At 45.1% G+C, this 18,918-nt stretch overlaps 1 protein-coding gene across 1 annotated transcript in view; it reads right to left on the bottom strand.

Annotated features, from left to right (window-relative positions):
- Positions 1 to 63: 63 nt before the first annotated feature.
- Positions 64 to 18,918, bottom strand: part of LOC110509669 (AP-3 complex subunit beta-1) — a 65,466-nt gene continuing 46,611 nt past the window's right edge. Inside the window, exons 24-27 of the mRNA XM_036967340.1 lie at positions 17,745 to 17,829; positions 17,293 to 17,390; positions 16,235 to 16,373; positions 64 to 988 (exon numbers count right to left, since the gene is read on the bottom strand). Coding sequence (XP_036823235.1) covers positions 835 to 988; positions 16,235 to 16,373; positions 17,293 to 17,390; positions 17,745 to 17,829 — 476 coding nt within the window. The 3' untranslated portion in view covers positions 64 to 834. The remainder of the gene's footprint in view (positions 989 to 16,234; positions 16,374 to 17,292; positions 17,391 to 17,744; positions 17,830 to 18,918) is intronic.

The following is an 18,918-nucleotide window of genomic DNA, read 5'->3' as shown; positions in this document are numbered from 1 at the left end:
CCACAACTCTACACACCAACCCAAAGCACACGCACCGCCATCAAGAATCAAGAGACAAAACACTGTCCGTTCACTTAACCATTTTAATAAACTCAGTTCTTTTCACCAATAGTGATACAGACCTCAAATGATTGATAAACACATTTTTGGTTCCCTAAAAAAAAAAACATAGCTTTCTTCATTTATAAAGGCACTTCACAGGCGTTGCTCCGTTGAAAACAACAGTAGGGTTTGGAATGGATGAGGCACAGTAACAGTGGGATTTTTGAAATTTTGTCACACCAGATAGGTGGGGTGAAATGTGTTGTTTTACAGGGTCAGCCATAGTAGTACGGCGCCCTAGGAGCAAATCAGGGTTAAGGGCACATCAAATATTTTTCACCTTGTTGGCTTGGGGTATGACAACCAGCGGCCTTTTGGTTAGTAGCCAAACGCTCTAACCGCTAGGCTACCTTCAGCTAAAAAGAAAAGCACTATCTTGTTTATATCAATGTCATACACTATATAGCATCATGGTAGTTCATTCATCTTGGCTTTTGGCTCTTGAAACGCTTCAAATTCCAATAACAGCATTTAAATAAGGCTATAAGGAATCTAGGAGTGCTTTTCTCTAAGCAATAACAGAAAAAAAAAACGTTTCTGGAGCCGTTCTGAGATCTCCTTGCCTGCATGTAAGTGGGTATGTGTGTGACAGAATGCAAGAGAGGAAGAAAATGAGACATCGGGAGAGAGAAAGACATTGTGCATGTGTGTTTTTGGATGAATGAGATGGAGATGTCATCATGGCAGCGGTGTTTTTCTCTGTGTGTTGGAGGACTGGGGCTAGGGGGCGCTCTAGGCCCGGGCCAGGGCACGTTTCAGGTCTCGGAGCAGCATGGGGCCCATGACACTCTTCTCTGTGTTGATGGTGATCAGAGCTGCAGACAACTCCCTCAGCTCCACTGTCACCAGCACCAGAGCTCCACTACTGGCCGTCTTACCAGCAAACCTACAGGGAACAGGAGATCGGAGACTGGGTTACAACACGGACTGGATAAAGGGTTACAGGGTAGCACGACCAAATAGGTATATGAGAGAGGGTTACAGAACAGGTAACATGACGGACCAGATATACAGTAGAAGACAGGGTAACAGGACAGACTAAGTACACGAGAAATGGTTACAGGAATGAGTAGATACAGGGTAACATGACTGACTGGATACAAGAGAATTACTGAACACACATTTAGTCTAATCTGGGGCTAGTACTCCAAGTTCAGGGACCAAAGTAAAGGCTGAATAGCTGACCTATAACTAAACTGCATGAAATTAAAAATCAATGTGGGTGCCAGCTGCCTATGCACACCGAGCCCGTCATAAATCCTCAACTAAGAAACATTCCAAAACATGACAAATCCTGCAATTACACAGCATTAGTAAGGTGTGTGAGTGAGTGGGAGAAGAGAGAGAGAGAGAGAGAGAGAGAGACAGGAGAGAGAGAGTCTATTATCCAGCTAACTAAAAAGCCATTAGGGAGGAGACACACCATTCTGTCAATCAAACACATTCACCCCTTTCTTCCCCAGTGTGGGGAATCTGAGACCAGAGTGTGGGCCCCTGAGGAACAGCCCCCACCCCTCCTTCCCCCTGGGAGAATTCTCAGCAGCCCAGTTTCCTAGGACACCAGCCCCGCAGACAGGGGACCAAAATAGGGTGCACATGGTGCCCATTGAGGGTGCTAACAAGAGCCAAGCAGGGGCCCTGACCCGGGGTGACCCAGCCCCTATTTAGGGTGACAGGCCTGGGCTGAGCCCCCTCTCTCCTGTTCCCTCTGGTCCTCTGGAGCCCCACGTGGCTGACAGGCTGACACCACCCAGCCATCTGCCTCCGTTTAGCACTACATCCCTGGGACAAAGACCCCCTGCCTGCCCCTGGTTAGGCCTCACAAATAACCGTTCTTAGGACTGACAACCAGCCCACAAAGACCCTCCTTCAGGCCTGATAATACCCCAGTAAAGAGCAGAGGAGAGAGGAGCCCCTCACAGCAGATCGAGCTGGAGCGGAGCCTGTAGGCAGGACCAGGGGTCACCAGCTGTCACCGTCACCGGGTACAGATAAACGGCACGACCACCAATTAACACACACTGTGGCACGCACACACAGTAGTGTGTCTGGCTGTGCCTCTGGGGAGCGGCTAAATTACCATCAACAGAAGAGAGGGAGTTTATCAGGCAGCTCTCACAGTCCTCTCAGACTTAATTAAAATATTAGCCACTTCAACAGGATACACACTCCACTGAAAACACCACTAATCCCTCGCCCCTCTCTCCCTCACCCATCTTGCCCTCCCTCCCTCCCTCCACTCTTCCCTTTTCTCTTATTGTTAAATATGAAGTATTAGCCAAAAAGTGTGATGTAAGTTCAGCAGTTGTATAGGCCTCAATATGTAATTTAGCCAACTTTGTTATTTATCACAGGACATCACATGTAATTGCAAACTAGTGTTTTTAAAAAGTCCTACCTAGCCAATGTGTTCTGTGCTTTAGCCTCTTTCCATGCCAGCAGCCTGAGGTGTATGTGTGTGTGGTCCCTGTGGCTTTGTTAATGGGTTTAGGATATAAATCTATCATGAACACTAACACTGCCCCGAGGCTGCTCTTTGAGGCTGCTCTCTCTCTCTCTCTCTCTGGAGACACTGGTTGGAACACTGCAGCCCAGGGAAGACTGTTGGATTTGTCACTGGATGGTGTGTACTTCTAAGAGAGTTTGGTTTGTGTGTGTTCTCTCTGTACAGGTCAGTTTGGTAGTGGCGGACAATTACTTGATCCATTAGTTCTGTGCTGAAGGCCTCAGGGCAGGATGCTGCCTGGTTCTGATTTCTCTCACACACACACACACACACACACACACACACACACACGACTAGAGGAGAAAAATCATAATGGGGCACACACAGTGGAGACCCGAGGAGCATCCATTTACAAACCAGACGTGACCCAACTCTTTACTTACACACACACAACCACAGAGAGAGCGCTCAGCGGGGGTGATGGTGGTCTAAACCAGGTCATTGGTATGCCCGTGCTCTCTTCAGGCAGGCGTGTGTGGGGCTAAACACTCGATTAATTGCAGTGTATGAAAAGAAAATCATAACCCCTGGACTTAGAGGGGAGATTGGCATCGATCGCCAGGCTGCCGCTAAGCATCACTCTCCAATTATCTGTGTTTCTCCTCAGTGGAAAGAACCTCACCCTGTTGCCATCTGCCTCCCCTGCACCTCCATCCCTCCCTCCATTCTCCTCCACCATGCAAACACTAAGTGGGCTTCACCTTTACATTCAACCTTAGGCTGGGTCCGGAAGAACAACGTTCAGTCTGCCACCCACCACAACCAACTGGCTCTGAGATAGTTCACAATCATGCCTGGTTGGATTTATATAGAGCTTTTCCAGGTGCTCAAAGTGCTTTGTATTTTGTGGATATATTCAACTTCACAAGGACAGATGTGTTAACTAATGCAGAGCTGGGGTTGGGGAGAGAGAGTACTCACACATACATTGTTATTGGTTGTTCATAAATAACCATTGCTACCACTGTATTTAGAGGTTCACAGCAAAGCTGTGAATACCCATTGTTATTTTCTTTACACGGTCAAGTAACTAATTTGGCACACAGAGTAGAGGCCATAAGCAATTTGGTCAAAAATAATGGCACCGATTGGCCTACAGGGGGAGCTGTTATAACAAGCCTCACTTAAACCCTCCTATCCGTCACATCGTTTGACCTCGACTGAAAACTTTGTATGTTGGCGTCTTTCCTCATGCTGAACGAACTTGCCTCAAGGACCCATAAGGTCTTCCAGGATAGATTTTCCTCCTTGGACATTTTTGAAAATATTTGGAAAAACATCTCATGAACCATAAGTCCAAATAACACAAATTTGGTTTGTAGGCCCGTGGTATGTCTCTTAACTTCGAGATAAGCTAAGGTATTGATTATTGATCAACCAGGAAATCCGATTTCACATTTCCATTGAAATCCTTTGTAAATCCCCTAAACAACGTTCTATCAACTTGAAACTTATCACTATAATGAACCAAACCGAATTTGGTATTGACATAAGACAAGGAAACTATTAAAAGACTCATTCTCTGCATCTGTAATGCTCAAAATCATCATCTCCTCATAAACCACACATCAGATTCACTGCAGATTTTGGATTTAGAGACTCATTTCATTAGTCTTTAAAAGGGAGACTTCGGGATTTTGGCAGTGAGGCCCGTTATCTACTTCCCCAGAGTCAGATGATCTTGTGGATGCCATCTTTAGCTCTCTGTGTCTAGTATAAAAATGACGACGTCCATAGACATGCTAGCAGGCAGACGTCCATAGACATGCTAGCCGGCAGACGTCCATAGACATGCTAGCCGGCAGACGTCCATAGACATGCTAGCCGGCAGACGTCCATAGACATGCTAGCCGGCAGACGTCCATAGACATGCTAGCCGGCAGACGTCCATAGACATGCTAGCCGGCAGACGTCCATAGACATGCTAGCCGGCAGACGTCCATAGACATGCTAGCCGGCAGACGTCCATAGACATGCTAGCCGGCAGACGTCCATAGACATGCTAGCAGGCAGACGTCCATAGACATGCTAGCAGGCAGACGTCCATAGACATGCTAGCAGGCAGACGTCCATAGACATGCTAGCAGGCAGACGTCCATAGACATGCTAGCAGGCAGACGTCCATAGACATGCTAGCAGGCAGACGTCCATAGACATGCTAGCAGGCAGACGTCCATAGACATGCTAGCAGGCAGACGTCCATAGACATGCTAGCAGGCAGACGTCCATAGACATGCTAGCAGGCAGACGTCCATAGACATGCTAGCAGGCAGACGTCCATAGACATGCTAGCAGGCAGACGTCCATAGACATGCTAGCAGGCAGACGTCCATAGACATGCTAGCCGGCAGACGTCCATAGACATGCTAGCCTGCAGACGTCCATAGACATGCTAGCCTGCAGACGTCCATAGACATGCTAGCCGGCAGACGTCCATAGACATGCTAGCCGGCAGACGTCCATAGACATGCTAGCCGGCAGACGTCCATAGACATGCTAGCAGGCAGACGTCCATAGACATGCTAGCAGGCAGACGTCCATAGACATGCTAGCAGGCAGACGTCCATAGACATGCTAGCAGGCAGACGTCCATAGACATGCTAGCAGGCAGACGTCCATAGACATGCTAGCAGGCAGACGTCCATAGACATGCTAGCAGGCAGACGTCCATAGACATGCTAGCAGGCAGACGTCCATAGACATGCTAGCAGGCAGACGTCCATAGACATGCTAGCAGGCAGACGTCCATAGACATGCTAGCAGGCAGACGTCCATAGACATGCTAGCAGGCAGACGTCCATAGACATGCTAGCAGGCAGACGTCCATAGACATGCTAGCAGGCAGACGTCCATAGACATGCTAGCAGGCAGACGTCCATAGACATGCTAGCAGGCAGACGTCCATAGACATGCTAGCAGGCAGACGTCCATAGACATGCTAGCAGGCAGATGTCCATAGACATGCTAGCAGGCAGATGTCCATAGACATGCTAGCAGGCAGATGTCCATAGACATGCTAGCAGGCAGATGTCCATAGACATGCTAGCAGGCAGATGTCCATAGACATGCTAGCAGGCAGATGTCCATAGACATGCTAGCAGGCAGATGTCCATAGACATGCTAGCAGGCAGATGTCCATAGACATGCTAGCAGGCAGATGTCCATAGACATGCTAGCCTGCAGATGTCCATAGACATGCTAGCCTGCAGATGTCCATAGACATGCTAGCCTGCAGATGTCCATAGACATGCTAGCCTGCAGATGTCCATAGACATGCTAGCAGATACACTACATCACCAAAAGTATGGGGACACCTGCTTGTTGAACATCTCATTCCAAAATCATGGGCATTCAAATCAAATGTATTTATAAAAGCCCTTTTATCAGCAGATGCCAAAGTTCTATACAGAAACCCTGCCATAAACCCCAAACAATGCAGATGTAGAAGAACAGTGGCTCGGAAAAACTACTTAGAAAGGCAGGAAGCTAGGTAGAAACCTAGAGAGGAACCAGACTCCTAGGGGTGGAGATAGCACATGGCCATTAAGGCCAGATTGTTCTTGAAGATGTTTAAACGTTCATAGAAGACCAGCAGGGTCATTCAGCGGTCAAGACAGGAGGTGCGAAAGAAAGGGAGTCAAAAACAGCAGGTCAGGGACAAGGTAGCACGTCCGATGAACAGGTCAGGGTTCCATAGCCAGAGTAAATATGAAGTTGGTAACCCCTTTGTCACTATAATAGCATCCACTCTTCTGGGAAGACTTTCCACTAGCTATTGGAAAATTGCTGAGGGGACTTGCTTCCATTCAGCCACAAGAGCATTAGTGAGGTTGGGCACTGATGTAGGAAGATTAGGCCTGGCTCGCAGTCAGCATTCCAATTCATCCCAAAGGTGTTTGATGGGGTTGAGGTCAGGGCTCTTTGCAGGCCTGTCAAGTTCTTTCACACTGTTTGGACCTCATTGTGCACGGGGGCATTGTCATGCTGAAACAGGAAAGGGCCTTCCCCAAACTGTTGCCACAAAGTTGGAAGCACAAAATCGTTTAGAATGTCATTGTACGCTGTAGCATTAAGTTTCCCCTTCACTGGAACTAAAGGGCCTAACCCGAACCATGAAAAACAGCCCCAGACGCTTGGGATTACGCCTTGTGATCTTCGGCTTGTGTGCGGCTGCTTGGCCATGGAAACCCATTTCATGAAGCTCCCGACAAACAGATCTTCTGCCGATTTTGCTTCCAGAGGCAGTTTGGAACTTGGTAGTGAGTGTTGCAACTGAGGACAGACGATTTTTAGCGAGCTACGTGCTTCAGCGGTCCCGTTCTGGGTGCTCGTCTGGCCTACCACTTCGCAGCTGAGCCGTTGTTGCTCCTAGACGTTTCCATTTCACAATAACAGCACTTACAGTTGACTGGGAAGCTCTAGCAGGGCAGTTATTTGACAAACTGACTTGTTGGAAAGGTGGCATCCTATAATGGTGCCATGTTGAAAGTCACTGAGCTCTTCAGTTTGGCCATTCTATTACCAATTGTCTACGGAGATCGCATGGCTGTATGCTAAATTGTATACACCTGTCAGCAACGGGTGTGATTGAAATAAACAAATCCACTAATTTGAAGGGGTGTCCACATACTTTTGTCTATATAGTGTACCCATAGACTTCGTCATTGCGCTAACACTAGTTAGCAATTGCGCTAGTTACCAACTTCCTTCAAACTGCACGCATAGACAAAAAACGGTATCCATCCTCATTGCCAAAATCCCATAGTATCCCTTAATGGGTTAGATATTTTTTTTCTTCATGCGGCACTCAAATATGGCCTGTACCTATAGATTTCGCATATAGACTCAATGAATTAGCCTCTAAAAAGAACTTGAGAATCATTAGTTGCCGCATTTAAAAAACGGCCACGCTACACCAGACCAGGGCTATAAGAACTGAACCAACGGACATGGGGCCATGAAATTTGGTACGTAAACGTCCTTAGAAGATGTGCGAATATAAAAAGAAGTCTCTGCAACCTTAGATTGGCACCAGTGGCATAATATATTCACAACCTATAAGAAATGAACCATAATGTGTGCTATTCTCACCTCTGGACAAATTGCCTTGAGAAATTCTGGAGAATCCCAATTGCCTTAACTAAAGGGTGTACAATCAATACAATTCCCAAATCTTACCAAATTCACGCCGTAACACAGGAGACTACATGACGGACACGCTCAAATGCACAAGGAGTCAAGAACAAAAGTGTTAAAAGAAGAATTCTAAAACCATAAAAATCATATTCAAAACATATTTGGTACGTAGATTTAAATGAATCTCGAATGAGTTTATTTGATTAAAGTCCCATAATTCAAAGATCACCGCAATACAGTGGCTTTGGGAAGTATTCAGAAACCTTCCCTTTTTCCACTGTTACAGCCTTATTCTATAATGGATTAAATAGTCCCCACCCAATCAATCTACACACAATTCCTCATAATGACAATGCAAAAACAGGTTTTTAGACATTTTTGCAAATGTTAAATATATATTTTTTTAAAACTGATAACACTTACGTAAGTATTCAGACCCTTTACTCAGTAGTTTGTTGAAGCACCTTTGGCAGCGATTACAGCCTCGAGTCTTCTTGGGTATGACGCTACAAGCTTGGCACACCTGTATTTGGGGAGTTTCTCCCATTCTTCTCTGCAGATCCTCTCGAGCTCTGTCAGGTTGGATGGGGAGCGTCGCTGCACAGCTTTTTTCAGGTCTCTCCAGAGATGTTCGATCGGGTTCAAGTCCGGGCTCTGGCTGGGCCACTAAAAGGACATTGAGGCTTGTCCCGATGCCACTCCTGCGTTGTCATGCCTGTGTGCTTAGGGTCGATGTTCTGTTGGAAGGTGGATCTTCGATCCAGTCTGAGATCCTGAGCAGGTTTTCATCAAGGATCTCTGAACTTTGCTCCATTCAGCTTTCCCTCAATCCTGACTCGTGCCCCAGTCCCTGCTACTGAAAAACATCCCCACAGCATGATGCTGCCACCACCATGCTTCACCGTGTGGAACCTGGTGCCAGGTTTCCTCCAGACGTGAAGCTTGGCGTTAAGGCCAAAGAGTTCAATCTTGATTTCTTCAGACCAGAAAATCTTGTTTCGCATGGTCTGAGTCCGTAGGTGCCTTTTGACAAACTCCAAGCGGGCCGTCATGTGCCTTTTACTTAGGAGTGGCTTCGGATTGGCCACTCTACCATAAAGGCCAGATTGGTGGAGTGCTCCAGAGATGGTTGTCCTTCTGGAAGGTTCTCCCATCTCCACAGAGGAACTATGGAGCTCTGTCAGAATGACCATCGGGTTCTTGGTCACTGACCAAGGCCCTTCTCCCCCGATTTCTCAGTTTGTCTGGGCAGCCAGCTCTAGGAAGAGTCTTGGTGGTTCCAAACCTCTTCCAATTAGGAATGGAGGCCACTATGTTCTTGGGGACCTTCAATGCTGCAGAAATGTTTTGGTACCCTTCCCCAGATCCGTGCCGACACAATCCTGTCCCGGAGCTCTACAGACAATTCCTTCGACCTCGTGGCTTGGTTTTTGCTCTGACAACTGTGGGACCTTTATATAGACAGGTGTGTGCCTATCCAAATCATGCCCAATCAATTGAATTTACCACAGGTGGACTCCAATCAAGTTGTAGAAACATCAAATATGATCAATGGAAACAGGATGCACCCGAGCTCAATTTCAAGTCTCATAGCAAAGGGTCTGAATACTTATGTAAATAAGTATTTCAGTATTTAATTTTTTTATACATTCGCAAAAATGATTTAATCAATTTTGGAATAAGGCTGTAAAGTAACAATTTGGAAAAGGGTAAGGGGTCTGAATATTTTCAGAATGCACTGTATACCAATACAGAAAATATTTCACAAATCTTAACCTAAACCATTCGTCAAATTTACCCCAGAGTTGGTGTATAATCGCAACACTAAGAACGATTACCTGCGTCATCAGACCTACAGACAAAACTTAACTGGCATCATCATCCTTGTGGTATTGAGAGATAAACACGGTAATGCTTCCACTGGTTGCACTTTAAGGACGATAGTTCCTACATGATCGTGCCCACTTTGTTTCCCCCTTTGTCATCCTGTGAACCCCGTTCATTGCAGCTCACAGCTATACTTATTTTGTTGCACATTCAGCAATAAAGTTCAAAAACCACAATACAAATTGGAAGCTGCAGAATAATAAAACTAATATTATGACGCCAGGAAAGTTCTTTAGACTGCAAATTGTTGGTATTATCAAATAACGATGACAGTTAAGATTATTTAAATAATGGAATAACATATTGAACATCCTCATTCATTTCATTTAATAGGACAAAACGTTTATTTGTATTTAACTTCGTATATCAGTCATCGTCAAATGGAAACAAAAAAAAAAAACTGGATATATGAAACGATTATATTGAAGCAAAGCGAAAACATAGCTTACAATTCCAAAGGTGCACTTTTAAAAATGAAGGTCTCTAACCAACCAAAGCATACAAATACAATCAAATTTGCTTTCAAACTGAGTGAAAAATAGAGCAGATTTATTCTATTCCTCCTGTTTAGACACAAACAAGAACAGCTTTTTCTACATTTGCTTTTCTGCTTGATTTATTGCCAGCCTCCTTTCCAGCAATCAATTGGGCTGTGTTGAAGTGGTGGTCTGGGTTTCCTCGGTTACAACAGGGCTGCACCCTGCTGGTGATTAACGGGACTACATGTCTGAGAGGTAGATTGTGTGTGTGTGTGTGTGTGTGTGTGTGTGTGCAGTAAAGCACCACAAAAGAACATAAAATGGTATCACATGATACCATTTTCAGATCATTATTTCTAAACCTTGACCCCCAGGCATGGATGTGCTGGTGCCCAGGCCAGAGAGGCCTGTCCCTGGGGAGAGGGGGTCCTAGTGGAGGTCACCTCCATCACAGTAATATTAATGCAAAGTGACCTCCACAATGAGCTCTCAGCGTGTGTATCCACTCATATCGATCCCTCTCATTCCTACTGTGTGTGTTTGTAAGCATTAGTCTGTGGGTCTGTCTGTGAGCACTAGTAGTTGTGCAGCATCGACATAACCCCACCTATGAGATACAACCTTCCATTTGGGATTTTCAGATCTGAAGGAAACCGTAGATGGCTCCATCTAACCTTACAGTATATACCTGACCCCTTCAGCTCTGCAGACACAGAAGGAGGAAGGAGGCTCTTCGGTAGGCTTTGGTGGCATCCAGATTTTCATATTGTCATTCCATCTTCCTCTCATACAGGAATTTATGGTATTACCGGCATAGCACACAAGGGGGCGCTAGAAAATCCCATTAGGACTAACAGAATGCTATCCAAATCAGCACAAACGAATAGCAAAATCACAGATGCTGTTAGCTAAAGAATTTGAAAAGCTCATAAAGTTATACAAGCATAGCTGGTAGCTACCAAATAAAATGTTCGGTGAGTGTGGGCATTTACAAGAAAAAGTGAACGAGAGAAATTCTGCAAATGAACAAAGTAGTGATGCATGCTTTTCTGAAGGAAGGGCAACATGTGTACACAGAGAACAGAGGAGATAAAAAAACAACCTCTAGTTGGAAGCACAGGGGAAAAAATGACAACCTAAACGGAGCTCTTTGACTTCTGGCAGAAAACCATAAGATATCTGATGGCAAATATTTAGTATTGACTTGCATACAAGTGTAACTTCATTATCTCATGTGTGCTGCACAACAGAGACTTGCCGATAGAGCTTCAAGTTCCTCGGCGTACACAGAGGTCGATCGATTACGATTTTTCAACGCCAATACTGATTATTGGAGGACCAAAGAAAGCAGATACCGATTAAAAATCGGCCAATTTTTTAATAATGACAATTACAACAATACTGAATGAACACTTATTTTAACTTAATATAATACATCAATAAAAATCTATTTAGTCTGAAATAAATAATGAAACATGCTCAATTTGGTTTAAATAATGCAAAAACAAAGTGTTGGAGAAGTGAAAGTGCAATATGTGCCATGTAAAAAAGCAAACGTTTGAGTTCCTTGCTCAGAACATGAGAACATATGAAAGTTGGTGGTTCCTTTTAACATGAGACTTCAATATGCCAAGGTATGAGGTTTTAGGTTGTAGTTAATATAGTATTTATAGGACTATTTCTCTCTATACCATTTGTATTTCATATACCTTTGACTATTGGATGTTCTTATAGGCACTATAGTATTGCCAGTGTAACAGTAGAGCTTCCATCCCTCTCCTCGACCCTACCTGGGCTCGAACCAGGAACACATCGACAACAGCCACACTCGAAGCAGCGTTACCCATCGCTCCACAAAAGCCGCGGCCCTTGCAGAGCAAGGGGAATAACTACTCAAAGTCTCAGAATGAGTGACATTTGAAACGCTATTAGCGCGCACCCAGCTAACTAGCTAGCCATTTCACATCGGTTACACCAGCCATTAGGCTGATAGGCTTGAAGTCATAAACAGCGATGTGCTTGCAAAGAGCTGCTGACAAAACGCACGAAAGTGCTGTTTGAATGAATGCTTACGAGCCTGCTGCAGCCTACCATCGCTCAGTCAGACTGCTCTATCAAATCATAGACTTAATTATAACATAATAACACACAGAAATACGAGCCTTTGGTCATTAATATGGTCGAATCCGGAAACTATCATCTCAAAAACAAAACGTTTATTATTTCAGTGAAATACGGAACCATTCGGTATTTTATCTAAAGGGTGGCATCCCTAAGTCTAAATATTCTTGTTACATTACACAACCTTCAATGTTAAGTCATAATTACGTAAAATTCTGGCAAATTAGTTCGCAATGAGCCAGGCTGCCCAAACTGTTGCATATACCCTGACTCTGCGTGCAATGAACGCAAGAGAAGTGACACAATTTCACCTGGTTAATATTGCCTGCTAACCTGGATTTCTTTTAGCTAAATATGCAGGTTTAAAAATGTATACTTCTGTGTATTGATTTTCAGAAAGGCATTGGTGTTTATGGTTAGGTACAGTCGTCCAACGATTGTGCTTTTTTCGCAAATGCGCTTTTGTTAAATCATCCCCCAGCGTTGCATCGATTATATGCAACGCTAGATAAACAAGTAATATCATCAACCATGTGTAGTTAAAACTAGTGATTATGATTGATTGATTGTTTTTTATAAGATAAGTTTAATGCTAGCTAGCAACTTACCTTGGCTTACTGCATTCGCGTAACAGTTAAGAGTAAGATTGCAAGATTGGATCCCCCGAGTTGACAAGGTGAAAATCTGTCGTTCTGCCCCTGAACAAGGCAGTTAACCCACCGTTCCTAGGCCGTCATTGAAAATAAGAATGTGTTATTAACTGACTTGCCTAGTTAAATAAAAGGTATATTTATTTAAAAAAAATATATATCTTTTTTTAAATCAGCGCCCAAAAATACCGATTTCCGATTGTTATGAAAACTTGAAAATCGGCCATTCCGATTAATCGGTCGACCTCTAGTACACATCACTGACAAACTAAAATGGTCCACCCACACAGACAGTGTGGTGAAGAAAGCGCAAAAGCGCCTCTTCAATCTCAGAAGGCTGAATATATTTGTTTTGGCACCTAAAACCCTCAATCTTACAGATGCACAATTGCGAGCATCCCATTGGGGTGTATCACTGCCTGGTACGGCAACTGCACCGCCCGAAGCCGCAGGGCTCTCCAGAGGGTGGTGCGGACTGCCCAACGCATCACCGGGGGCAAACTATCTGCCCTCCAGGATACCGACAGCACCCGATGTCACAGGAATGCCAAAAAGATAATCTAGAACAACAACCACCCGAGCCACTGCCTGTTCACCCCACTATCATCCAGAAGACGATGTCAGTGCAGGTGCATCAAAGCTGGGACCGAGAGACTGAAAAACAGCTTCCATCTCAAGGCCCTCAGACTGTTAAACAGCCATCACTAGCACATTAGAAGCAGCTGCCCTATATACAGTTGAAGTCGGAAGTTTACATACACCTTAGCCAAATACATTTAAACTCATTTTTTCACAATCCCTGACATTTAATCCTAGTAAAAAATCCCCGTTTTAGGTCAGTTAGGATTACCACTTTATTTTAAGAAAATGAAATGGTAGAATAATAGTAGAGAGAATGATTTACTTCAGCTTTTATTTCTATCACATTCCCAGTGGGTCAGAAGTTTACATACACTCAAATTAGTATTTGGTAGCATTGCCTTTAAATTGTTTAACTTGGGTCAAATGTTTTGGGTAGCCTTCCAAAAGCTTCTCATTCCTCCTGACAGAGCTGGTGTAAATGAGTCAGGTTTGCAGGCCTCCTTGCTCGTACACGCTTTTTCAGTTCTGCCCACAGATGTTCTATAGGATTGAGGTCAGGGCTTTGTGATGGCCACTCCAATACATTGACTTTGTTGTCCTTAAAGCCATTTTCCACAACTTTGGAAGTATGCTTAGGGTCATTGTCCATTTGGAAGACCCATTTGCGACCAAGCTTTAACTTCCTGACTGATGTCTTGAGAAGTTGCTTCAATATATCCACATCATTTTACTCCCTCATGATGCCATCTATTTTGTGAAGTGCACCAGTTCCTCCTGCAGCAAAGCACCCCCACAACATGATGCTGCCACCCCCGTGCTTCACGGTTGGGATGGAGTTCTTCGGCTTGCAAGCCTCCCCCTTTTTCCTCCAAACATAATGATGGTCATTATCGGGTTCAAGTCTGGGCTCTGGATTGGCCACTCAAGGACATTGAGACTTTTCATCAAGGTTCTCTCTGTACTTTGCTCCGGTCAGCTTTCCCTCAATCCCGACTAGTCTCCCAGCTTGCTCAGTTTAGCCGGGCGGCCAGCTCTAAGAAGAGTTATGGTGGTTCCAAACTTCTTCCATTTAAGAATGATGGAGGCCACTGTGTTCTTGGGCAAATTCAATGCTGCAGAAATGTTTTGGTACCCTTCCCTAATACTGTCTCTCGGAGCTCTCCAGACAATTTCTTCGACCTCATGGCTTGGTTTTTGCTCTGACATGCACCATCAACTGTGGGACCTTTCTATAGACAGGTGTGTGCCTTTCCAAATCAAGTCCAATAAATTGAATTTAACACAGATGGACTCCAAGTTGTAGAAACATTGATGATAAATGGAAACACCTGAGCTCAATTTCAAGTCTCATAGGAAAGGGTCTGAATACTTAAGTAAATAAGGCGTTTCTGTTTTTTAAACTTTTTTTAAACTCCTTTTTCATGATATCCAATTGGTAGTTAGTCTTGTCCCATCACTGCAACTCCAGTACGGACTCGGGAGAGGCGAAGGTCGAGAGCCGGGCGTCCTCCGGCTTGGCAGGGTTGTGTTTCGCACTGCTTCTTGAGACACTGCTCGCTTAACCCGAAAGACAGCCACACCAACATTTTTAAAGGTTATGCATGCCAACATATTAACCAAGAATTAAGAGTTGGCAAAGTGGTCATGTCAGGTGAAAATTATATAAAACGGTTTACCATCGCAACATTTGGATGTACATTCACAATCAAGCTGGCGATGCCTCATCGGGATTGGTTATTCCCCATCATTTGCAACAATGTCAATTAGCACCCACCATACTCTATTTCGATCAGAAGAAGAAGCATATAGATGCTCCTTGTATCTTTGGTTGTCACCTTTCCATTGCAATACCTCAAACTGTCGTGATGACCAGCTGAGATACTTTTAGGAGGTGATTTGACTCCTGGCTCAGTTTGTCTGAACCGTTTGTCTGAACTGTTTGTCTGACAAAAAACGTTTGTCTGAACATCCTAAAACCAACTCTGAGCTGGGATTTTTTTTGTCTTCAAAAAAACAACAGGTGAACAGGAATTCCTAGGAACTTTTGAGACCCTTTGTGGATACAGGCCCAGGTCATCATTGTGAGACCAGAAGAGAGCGTGTCATCATTAAGGGACGGTGAGGAGAGTGCAGCTTCCTCACCAGTCGTCAGCCAGCCAGGAGACAGAGATTGATAGTCCAGAGTCATTTGTCCTATTGGTTATTCTAAATGAAGTATGGGGTTATTGGAGGCAGGCCTCTCCCACCGGCTAACATTGATTTCCACTGATTCTCCTCTCCTCCCAGCTCCCTGTAACCTTGTGCTGGTGTCTCCTATCATCTCCCTCCCACTCTCCCTCACCTTTTCTACCCCCCTCTATTTTTCCATCCCCTTCTCTTCTTTTTCTTCCTCTCTCGCGTGCTCTTATTCATCCTCTCCCGCATTCCCCTCCCTGTTACTCATCCTCGCGCTCAAACAGAAAGAGACGGGGGAGACAAAGGAAAGGAGGGAGAGAGACGGACATCCAGGATAGAGAGACAGACAGGGAGGTAAAGATAAAGTGAAAGAGGGACAGAGTGGGAGACAGAGGGAAAGATAAAAGGAGCGACAGGAAGAGAGACAGAGAGGAAGTGAAAGAGACATAAGGAAACAGAGAGCGAGAGAAAGAGCCAGAGGGAGGGGTAATTATCCGTCAGGTGTGTGGGTGTGCGTGACAGAGGAGGAAGCTCATTAGCACACCATGTGTACCCCAATTACACAACAAGCCTTCACACGCACACACACATCTCACCTGTGGATGTTGTCTTGACCGGATGGAACCACTCCCAGGTTGGCCACGGTTGCCACCTGTCTGCTGATTGGTTGGCGGGTCGTGTTCTCTGCTGCCATGGTGATGGTTGCCGAGCTCTCGTTCATGCCCAGCAGTTTCCCTGATTGGGTGAGAAACAGAAACAAGTGAAATGATGCACTCGCATCACATCGAGGAGGTTGTGCTGCAGGTGCGCGGAAGAAGAATCCTCACTAACTGTTCACAACACACACAGCCAGTCTGATTGTGACAAACGACAGGAAATGAACCTAGTTCTGAAGAGCTTGACTGTGAAGGAGACGAAGAAAGAAAGTGCACTTTTGGACAACACAAGAGCTCCCAACACTCCAGATAGAGCATTTAATGAGGACTGGGGGAGGGAGGGATGGAGTTTAGAGTGAGTGGGGTGGTGGGGGCACAAGTTAGCCAAGGGAAAATACCCCATTCAGGTCGAAATAACAACAAATCTGTTTCTAAAGACCACCTGAAGAGAAGTAAAGTGGTTTGGTTGAAATAATCATCTTTAAAAGGCGAAGGGCGGGTTAATTCTAGCCGTTCGGTCTCCTATCCTCTTCCCTCTGATTGCTATGAATAGGACTATAGTGAATGAAGATTCGTTAATGAATTAATAAGACGAGGAAGGCATTTAGCAGGCACTTAAGAGTGCTGCATTCTCTCAATGTCTCTTATATTCACAGGAGAGTGAGGTGTGTGTGTGTGTGTGTGTGTGTGTGTGTGTAAAAGATATTCAACCACTCTTGGGAGGCGAATCAAAGTTGAATGTTTCTTATTGATTCAATTGGTAGAAAGCCTCCATAGAAAGCAGTCCAGTCATTATTGGCCCCACTTACGAAGCCATTACCTACACACTACATATGTTGCTGCTTGGACTAAGGCACACATCTTTCACAGTGACTAATCCTAAACACCCGTGATTGGTCACGGTGACGATAATGCAGCTAATGTTCTGTCTGATTGTGTAAGATAATGATTCAGATATTTTTTTATTTTTCGGGATTTAACAGCGTATGATAACTTACCTTGCTCCTTGCGGAAGTCCTGTTCGGTCATGGTGGCGGGTAGGAAGAGTTCTCCTACGGCAGGCTGGATGGACACACTGAACTGGTCCTCCTTCGTACTGATGGACAAACAGGACGACAGACCAACAAGCCCCTCGTTGAAATTAGTGGTGTGTGTGTGTGTGTGTACAGCTGCGTGCGTGTTTGACGTTCTCTCCATCTCCGTTGTGATTGTCATGCAAAACACACTGGGCGATTGGCATTTTAGGAAAGATTGATTTGCTCGGTCCCAAACAGGTTCTCTGATCAACCTATTGATCAGCGAGCAGAGACATGGATAAGAGAAGAGATGAGAAGAAGGAGGAGAGGTTCCTTCTACAGCTGGAAGAAAAACAGGATAGGAAAGAGGAAGAAGAGGCTATAGCTGTTTCAGCCTCACTGTCTAAAAACGACTCGACGCCAGAGTATCTTACCACAGCTGGAAGTTGGCTGCTTGTGTTGAGTCGTTGAAGTCGACGCCCAAAGACACAGTCACCGAGGCCTCTGGCAGCAGACATTCTGAGAACGGAGAGAAGGAAGGAGAGGAGGATGAAAAGAGATGAGTGAGTGACAAGGGCAGAGGACGAAGAGAGGGAAAGGGAGAGGTCATTAGAGTGGAACAGACAGGCATGCAGACGCCACTTGTGTTTTCTACTTCACAAAGCAAGGCCACCACGTGTGACAAATCCATCCTTCAATCTCATCCTCCACAACGAGACAGAACACAAAAAATGAAGGAGTAGCATATTTCCAAAACAACAGGGTTGTCAAAGAGAATGTCAGGGTCTAAAGAGGAGAGAGAGAAAGTGAAAGAGGGGGAGATGGATATGTATAAAGGAGGAAGAGAGATTGGGGGTGAGAGATCTGAGAGACCGAGGGGAGGGGGGGGAGACGAAGCAGAGAGAGATCTGAGAGACCGAGGGTAGAGAGAAAGACATGAAGCAGAGAGAGAGATCTGAGAGACCGAGGGGTGAGAGAAAGAGGGAGTCATAGGCCAAGAGGAGAGAGAAGGATCCTCCACGGTCTCCTGAGCAACCAAGTGTTTCTCTGTCTCTGCGGAGCGGAACTCTGTCACACAGAGGAGAGGACCCTGGACACCAGAGCCATCATACACTCTCTTTCTCTCCACTCTTCTCAAAGCTGCTTTCTATCCCTCCATCACCATCTTCCCATTTGTCTCACTCTCTCCCTCTCCATTTGAGTTTTAAGAGAAACGTGGACTTTACTCCAGTAGATGCTGACATATAGAAGAGACAGATCTATTGTAACACATTGTGGGCTATGCTGCTGTAGGAATAGCCAAGCGCTCGTCTGTAACATGTCTTTGAGGTTAAATACACTGTGGGGTAAAGTAAGGTATTCTGTCTGCATTCACTTTCTCCTGCTCAATATGAAAAGCAACTCCACTCTCACGCACACCCACACTCTAAGCTCAATCGATCCCAATTACCCAGTGTTTGGCTGCCGGAGTTCCTTCAATGCCCAATCAATCCACAGCCAATTGATGCTTTTAACGCGCTTGAGCGCACACCTTTTCATCTTGGCCCCCCCCCTTTCTTTTGTTTTTCTTTAATGTCTGGGCTCAGAGGGATGTGTGTGTGTTATGAA

This window comes from Oncorhynchus mykiss, chromosome Y, assembly GCF_013265735.2.
Source record: "Oncorhynchus mykiss isolate Arlee chromosome Y, USDA_OmykA_1.1, whole genome shotgun sequence".
In the NCBI taxonomy this organism is placed as follows: Eukaryota; Metazoa; Chordata; class Actinopteri; order Salmoniformes; family Salmonidae; genus Oncorhynchus; species Oncorhynchus mykiss.
Note: the sequence above shows the minus strand (reverse complement) of the source record. Positions and strands in the feature narration are given on the sequence as shown.